Here is an 8169-nt window from a genome sequence, read left to right as displayed (position 1 = left end):
CAGCTTTGGGAGATATTTGTGGTAACAGCAATATTTATATCCAGTGATGTTATCTACAAATTTGGACTAAAATGAGCCAAAAATTGGGAACTAGAAGACTTAACACTGCTGATCAAGCATGTAGACAAACCCAAGATTAGAAAAATGGATTGGGTGGCAAAGGACAAATGACATTTGAAGCAGAAATCTTTCTTTCTGTTCTGACATATGAAGTGACTAGTACAAGCAATGGAAGGAAAGCAGCAATTGCCAGGGATAACTCCATCCCCTCAAAGCCAGCTATAGAATCATCTAGAGCAGTGGTGGCAAACCTATGGTACGCGTGCCAGAGATGGCACTCAGAGACCTCTCTGTGGGCACGTGCGCCGTCACCCCAGCCCCGCCTCCCCCCGCAGCCTTCTCACCAGCAGCCCGCCTGGGAGGAGTCGCCCCCAGGTGCGGCCCACGTGGAGCAGCGCAGCCAAGGACATGGCAGCCGGGTAGCAGGGACAAGACTCCGCCCTCGTGCCCCGTCGTGCGCAGATGATGCTGCGGGGCATGGGTGAAGGGTGTGGCTGCCATTGCACTGCAGGGCCGCCTGGGCGATCTGCTGTGGCGGGCTGTGGAAGTGTTAGGTGGCCCTGCAGGTGGGCAGGGGTGGGGGCAGGGTAGGCGGGGCAGTTTTTGGGCACTCGGTGTCTAAAAGGTTTGCCATCACTGATCTAGAGAATCTCAGTTCTTGTCTGGAATGAACCAAAGAAAACAGGATACCGTATCCAGTTTCTCCTCTGATTCTCACCGGTACAGAAGGCCCTGGTGCTGGCGTGGACTGGGTGACAGTAGTGACAGCTCTGATTTGAGTGGTGGAAACTGTGGTCACCACAGCAGCACTGGGGCTGCTGGCAGCTGGACTCTCAGTCACAGGTATCTCAGGTTCCCCTTGTTGCCCATTGGTAGCAGGTGGCTGATCTGCAGAAAGAAAACAGGTCACACACTGAAGACAAGGATGCAAGAAAAGAGGTCTTTGGTTGTGAGAATCTAATGAAGTTTCAGGATTTGGAACAGTTGGTTCAAAAGTTCAAAACTTAAAACAAAACGGTCCATATTTTGGAATCCGTCCACAACTTTGCTGCTTCATTTCATGAATGCTTCACTATATAGAAAAAGAGACGTGAAATTCAATTTCCTAATTTTTCATCCTAGAGTTACAAAATAGAGTGTGGTAGATTAATTTGAGAATTATCTACCACCTGACTGAGGATAATTTGACCAAGTGACTATCTAAAAAAAAAAAAACTTAGTTCTTTAGCAAACTTAAAAATGTTAGGTAAGCAGAAATAAGGATGTTTTTGAAACCTGTCTGCACAATGTTTAAACCAACATCCTAAGTCAGACTGTTTTGTTTTAAGCTTAAAATAAAATACTTCTTTGTTTTGTGAAGAAGAATTTTGTGGCAAATTCTTACTGTTTGCTCATCTTATTCTTGTAGCAAGTTGTTCATCAGAGGACAGAATCTTTCTGTCTCACACACTTCTTAAAAGTGAAAAAAATGCCTTGTACAAACTTTTAAGTGAGGACCATATGTGCTACAGAAGATTCTGGGCTATAGCTTGAAGTAGGTAAGTTCTTTACTCAAGGTACTGAGAGAAGTAAAGAATGTTATCTAGATAAACCCATTTTTCAGCAATTGTACTTTGTATGGGATGATTGATGGCAGTAAAGGCAATATTTTCCAGAGATACTGGATTTAGTTTTATCTAGCCCCCCCCCAAGAATTACAATTTCAAAACAGTTATTACAGAGCTACAAAACCTCTGTATATATGCAGTGCTTGATTATAGTGATTCTAAAACAAGGATAAATAAAAATTCTATAGATGAAGAAAACTTAACCCTAATGCAACTTAGTAAAGCTTATACATTTTTGTGATACAATAAGATGCTACTATGAATTTCCACTGTCGACTGCAGAAAGATGAGATTTTGATGACAACTTGCTTGCTAAGGAACCACAGTGTGTCCGAGACAAACCAAGGTACACTGCAAACAATTCTGTAAAATTCTCCAATCTACACAATGCCCATGCAAGGCACTGACCACAAATCAGGCCTCACAAACATTTCTTTTGTGAACCGTGTATCCAAAATTATTCAGTTCATTTCCAACTGCACACTGTAAGGAACAGGGTAACTCAAACAATATTGTCCTGCACTATTAAGAGTACTGAGGAATCCCTGAGGTTACCCAGAGAAGTCTGAAAATCAGAGATGATTCTAATACCCTTCCTTCGTGTTCTTTTACCTTGGTTGGCACCCATAGAAGAAGTTACTGTGGTGGCAGTATGAGTGGTTCCTGTTTCATGGGTCTCACAAGGAGGGTTTGAGCATATTCTGGGTGTTGAGCTCTGAGGCAAAGACCCAGCAGTCCCTGGTGATTCTCGCTCGGGAGTTTTTCTCTGTTCTGAGTTGCCACATTGTGCTGATGCTGAGCTGGAAGACTGAGCGACATCACCTCCTATGCTGGGTGTCATTATGGTGCTGGTGGAGTTGGTTTGCTGTGTTTCACAGGGTGGAGTAACAGGGGGTTGCTGGTGCTGGGCACTTTCATTTTGTCCAGCTCCCAGGTTTGATGTGGTGGTGGTGGCTGTGTTCGTAGTACCGGTCTCATGAGTTTCACATGGTGGATTGGAGCACACCTGCTGACCTGTGGCTATGTTGGAAGTCGCGGTGGTAGCTGTGTTGGTGGTGCCCGTTTCATGAGTCTCACAAGGCGGATTGGAGCACACCCGCTGGGTAGCACCCAGGTTTGATGTAGTTACGGTAGCTGTATTTGTGGTACCTGTTTCATGAGTTTCACAAGGTGGGTTAGAGCACACTTGAAGATTTGTATCCTTGTTATCCGTATTATGGGTCTTGCAAGGCGCACTTGACTGAACTGGCACATCAACTTTGACAGACATGGTGGTGCTGGTAGAGTTGGTTTGCTGTGTTTGGCACGGAGGGTTGGCAGATCCCACCCATTCACCATCTGGCTGCCCTTGGCCCATGAGGGACCGAGCTGTAGTGGCAGTATTGGTGGTATGGGTATGATGGGATTCACACTGTTTTTTTTTCGGGGCTTGTAGTCTTTCACCGCTTTGCACTGTGGTAGTGCCAGAAGCGACACTAGGCAAGCCAGCAGCTGGCACGAAGCTTACAATTTGAACTGCACACGGATGCTCTGTGGGAATATCTGTTTTTGTCGTCATGGTAGTGCTGGTGCTACCTGTCTGCTTTGTTTGGCAGGAAGTGTTAGCCGGTTCCTTTTGTCCATCATCAGGCTGCCCTTGGCCCATGTTTGAGGTGGTGGTGGTGGCAGTATTTGTAGTGCCAGTCTCATGGGTTTCACGGGGAGGATTGGAGCACACTAGCTGACCTGTACCTACAATGGGCTTTACAGTCATAGTGGTGCCAGTGGCATTTGTCTGGAAAGTTTGGCATGGTGGCTCTGCGGGCGCTTTCTCTGTTTTGGAGATGGTGGCTGTGTTGGTGGTGCCAGTCTCATGAGTTTCACAAGGTGGATTGGAACAAATCTTCTGCCCAGCACTCAGAACGATGGTTGCGGTGTTGGTGGTACCAGTCTCATGCATCTCACAAGGGGGATTGGAGCATACCCGCACCACTCGACCATTGGGCTGGAGGCCTCCACCCTCCTGCCCATCACACACAAACTGTAACTGAGCTGGCCCACCCAAACTGCCCACAACTGTGGTTGTAGCTGTGTTGGTTGTGCCAGTTTCGTGTGTTTCACAGGGTGGATTGGAGCACACCAGTGTAACAGTGCCTGGCTGTGGATCTCCTTGCCCCGACTCAGCAATGGTGACTGTGGCTGTGGGCTGCTCTGTGGTGGGAGAGGCCAAGATAGAAACAGGCAAATCGTGCACTGGCTGGGCCTCTACTCCGCTGGGGGTTGTAATCAGGGTGACTTGAGTAGGCTGAGAAACAGGCTAGGGGGAGTGAAACAAATACACATAGGTTAGCAGAGAGACCTCCAGTCAGAGACATATCTAAATCACATACAAGATTTACAACCACTCTGTTATGCAGAACAGCATGGCTAACTATTTCAGGCTGCAGGCATTACAAAATATTTTTCATATGTAAAGAAAATAATCCTTGCGCTTATAAAAGCTACAGCTATATCATGGAGAAATATGATTTAATAACCCTCTGCAAAATATTCATGCGATGCATTTATACACGCTAGAAATATATTCTGGGGACTATTTAAAAATATATCTCCCAATGACTTTCATTCTGGTGCACTCTAGTGCAGAATTCTGCGATCTCATTTTTAAAAATCTCCTATTTTTAATTCCTTTCTCCATCACTTTTCATTCTTTTTCTGCATTCTGTACAATATTGCTTAACCTGAAAGGGACTACAGTGTGATGTATATGCACATGCATTTATGGAGAACAGTTCTAAGTAGGGCAAAAGAAAAAAGTGGGCATGAGGAATATCACAGAACTGATTAGGTAGCAAAGGATGTGACTAGACCATATAAACAAACTTAAGTTGTACTGTAGAGAACTGCAGAACTTCACATCTGCTTTGAGAGGCAGTATTTTATATGCTAGGATTGTAAAAGTCTGCAACAAGATTAAAGATGCAGATTAAAATCATACTTTGATACAAAGTAATTGTAGACACAGATCTTGATGTGATTTTGTACAGATGATAAAGATCTTGTAAAGACCATGACTCAAGTTAGATAAAAAAGTGGGCACAGCAAGTTGTCTGATCCCAGAACAAAAGCTCTCACCTGCTTCAAATGCCAGTTATTCTTACCCAATACAGAGAGCTGCTCATGACACGAATGTTCCCTGTTTCGAATCAATACATGCTGATACCTAAGTAGCTACTAGGGGTTTTTCCCCCCACAACTACAATTCTCATGATATCTATGGATTGCAACAGAAGTGCTACCTTGTACTGTAAAAAAGGTGGGGTAAGACAAACAGCCAGGCTCTCTAGTTTGGACTACAATTCCATGGTCATTGGCCATGTTTGCTAGAATGATGGGATTTGAAGTACAAGGCATCTGAAGGGTGCTAGCTGCCTATCCTTTCCAAACAGCCCACAGAATTATCAGGAACATCCATGGATAACAGTTCAGAGCCCAATAACCAGCCTCAGAGAGGGAAAATCCAATTGATTGGGTACACATACACAAAGTTTCCTCCTCCTTTTTACAGTATGTTCCCTTCACACAACCCCATATCATTTGCAGGCATGTAAGAATCTGGTTTTCATATTTTGTTTCGAATAGCTAGCAGCTCTCTCCCTCTAGGAACCCACTAAATACAGCATCGTTTTCTCTAACTAAATTAAACACACTCCTATTACACGAAAAGCCACAGCTAATAACCAATAAGACATCAATTTTTATAAAACAGAAACATCATTCTCTGAAGCCACCTATGTCAACAACTACCACATTTCATGCTGCAAGCTTATCATGGGCTATGCAGAGCACCACTCTGTCTTGAATGTAACGTGCATCATTCTACTGGGAAACATTGCTTGCAATTTTCAACCACGCCAAAACCATACCTGCATAGTGATGGTGGGAGTAGTGAGGCCACCTGCTGCCGTCAGGGTTGTCTGTGCTGCTGAGACAGTGATGGCAGCTGGGTTGATGACCTGGCTGGAAAGTGTGGCAATGGTCCCCAAGGTGGTAATAGGCGTAGCCAAGGAAGCATTAGTATTGTGTGCCCCAGTTCCAGCTAGGCTTGTTGACATGGTGCCCGTTACAGTGCCTAAGGTTGTAACCCCTTAAAGGATACAAAGAAAAAAAACATATAAGATGGAGATAACTCTGTAAAAGTTATCCATGTTAATTTCAGTAACCTACGTAGTACATAGAAACATAGGCTCTCAGAGTTCCTGGTCACGTCTCTAGGTCATATAGCTATAGTGCATGGTTAGCAGGTCAGTTTTGCAGCACACAGGGGATCCTGTGAGGTGTGAAGATGTCCATAGGTCCAAAAACCAATCCAACAGCCAATTCACCCTCTATCCGCTGATGCACTATGGAAAGCAAATGCACTCGCATAAACACTAATAAATCCATTAATTCTGCCTCCAGCTTAATGCCTTTACCTGTTGTTCCTTTCACTACCAAAGTGGTAACAGTAGGCTTGACTGCAGACACAGTGACAGGGGTAACAAGTCGCACTCCACCCATAGGGACAGTTCGCAAGATTGTGCCAGGTTGTCCTGGTGCCCCCTTAAGCACTACCTATGGAAACACACATTTTTCATATTAACCTGCTGAAGTCAGAACAGGGCTTCTAGCATCTCCCAACCTGTCATCTAGCTCACCTGTGTTACGCTTTGCTGTCCATGACTTGTGGCTAGTTTGGGTAATGATGCTGTAATGATCTTGGCGGGGGTACCAGTGCCAGAGGTCATCACTTTTGTGGTGATAATGGCGATGGGAGACTTAATCCCAGGACTACTAGTAACACCTGAAAATAAAAAGCAGAATACAAATACACACACACACACACATTCTTCACCCACCCCCAACAACCATGCTGTGGTCTCATTGGTTGCTGTACAACCCAATGGTCCATAGATTGAAATAGGATGACAACTGCTACAGTAAATCAAATTCCATTTCTTACCTGTGGCACCTGATTGCGTCATAATAGCTGACATGGGGATGGTCTTGATAATAGTGGTGGTACCAGGCTTTGTTGTGTTGGGTGACACACTGCTGATGCCCAGGATGGTAGGCTTAGTACCTGTGCCACCTGCCTGTGAGCTGGTGATGATTGTGGTGGGCTTGCCATCTGCTGAAGTTACTAGTTTCAGAATAGTGCCAGCAGGCAGAGGCCCTTTGGTCTTAAGGGGAATAAAAAGAGAGTATCAAGAATCAGCACAAGGCAGGAAGTCTTCATATTCTTTCTTGCATTCCACAAGCCGAAAATATACTAGAGAGAAAAAAATGGCAGGCAAAGAAGAGGAGGCATGCAGGTAGTTGGGGTGAGAATGGCATACACTCTGGAAAGTACCCTAGGACTGGGGTTGCATCTGGCATTGCTCCTCCATTGTATGTTCTTACCTGGATTATCTGAGTCACAGGACCAGTTGATGCTTGGCCTGTTACAGCTGATGACTGGACTGGTTTGGTCTGCATAACAGACATCACTTTTCCCAAATTGGAAATCTGCTCCCACACAAAGAAAGAGAGAAAGTCTGCTTTAAGATTCTTTACATCTTCTAATATAAAGGGACATGGTCCTCTTCCTCTAATTCATTCAGCAGTTATCTGAGCAGAAAAAATACCCAGCAATGGTTTATGAGTAGCCTGTTAAATGAGAGCATCTGCTCAGTATTACATAAAAAACTGCTGCAAGCTGAGGGCTCACTGGAAACACGAAAATGCTCACTTATGTGAAGAGCAAGTTGACAGGAAAAAAACTTCCATTTCCAACATCCTCTTTTAAACCCCTATTCAAAAGAGTTATGCTTACCAATGCACTGCCTCCAGGCATGGAGATGGGGCTTTTCACCAATGTGATGGTCTTTGTTACCCCACCCACTACAGTCGTCATCACCTGGGCCTGCTGTGCTACAGTGACAGTGCCTGATTTGTGCACGGTGATGATGGGTCGGGTAGGTGTATTAGTGGTGGATGAAGAGACTGAGGTGCCCACCTGGGCAGCAGCTGTCTTCAGCATGCGGGTGGCTGGGTTGCTCACCTGCTTGTTAAACAAGATCAATATTTTAAAAAGAGCATCTTATAGGAGTCCTTTGTGGAGGCAATATTCTCACACTTTTGATGATTACAGATAGAACATGGTCTAACAAATTTAAATCTTGGATCCAAAGGGTTTGCCCTATCCTTTTTGCCATATACTAATTCCAACAAAACTGGTGAAACATTCATTCTATGGGAATATTACTTCTGAGTCCAATTCAAGGTGTTGATTATCACTTTAAAACAGGGGTGTCCAAACTTTTTTCAAAGAGGGCCAGATTGGATGAAGTGAACATGCTGGAGGGCCGAACATTTTTCCGAACATTCTTTGAACCATTACAAATAAATGCAAATGAATTATTTTATGCCAATTAAATTATTTTTTGCTATTAATTTACTGAATTATTAATTTACTGAAAATACTAATTGAAATCATATTTGA

General features: G+C 44.3%; 1 protein-coding gene across 1 annotated transcript in view; it reads right to left on the bottom strand.

Moving 5' to 3' along the window:
- The window catches only part of HCFC1 (host cell factor C1), a 25925-nt gene that overhangs the window by 7018 nt on the left and 10738 nt on the right, over positions 1 to 8169 (bottom strand). The window contains exons 11-18 of the mRNA XM_029283397.1: positions 7501 to 7728; positions 7089 to 7193; positions 6649 to 6868; positions 6344 to 6489; positions 6122 to 6260; positions 5573 to 5793; positions 2280 to 3963; positions 779 to 948 (exon numbers count right to left, since the gene is read on the bottom strand). Of these exons, the coding sequence (XP_029139230.1) occupies positions 779 to 948; positions 2280 to 3963; positions 5573 to 5793; positions 6122 to 6260; positions 6344 to 6489; positions 6649 to 6868; positions 7089 to 7193; positions 7501 to 7728 (2913 nt within the window). The remainder of the gene's footprint in view (positions 1 to 778; positions 949 to 2279; positions 3964 to 5572; positions 5794 to 6121; positions 6261 to 6343; positions 6490 to 6648; positions 6869 to 7088; positions 7194 to 7500; positions 7729 to 8169) is intronic.

This window comes from Protobothrops mucrosquamatus, unplaced genomic scaffold (assembly GCF_001527695.2).
Source record: "Protobothrops mucrosquamatus isolate PMUCROS unplaced genomic scaffold, P.Mucros_1.0 scaffold76, whole genome shotgun sequence".
NCBI classification, from domain to species: domain Eukaryota; kingdom Metazoa; phylum Chordata; class Lepidosauria; order Squamata; family Viperidae; genus Protobothrops; species Protobothrops mucrosquamatus.
Note: the sequence above shows the minus strand (reverse complement) of the source record. Positions and strands in the feature narration are given on the sequence as shown.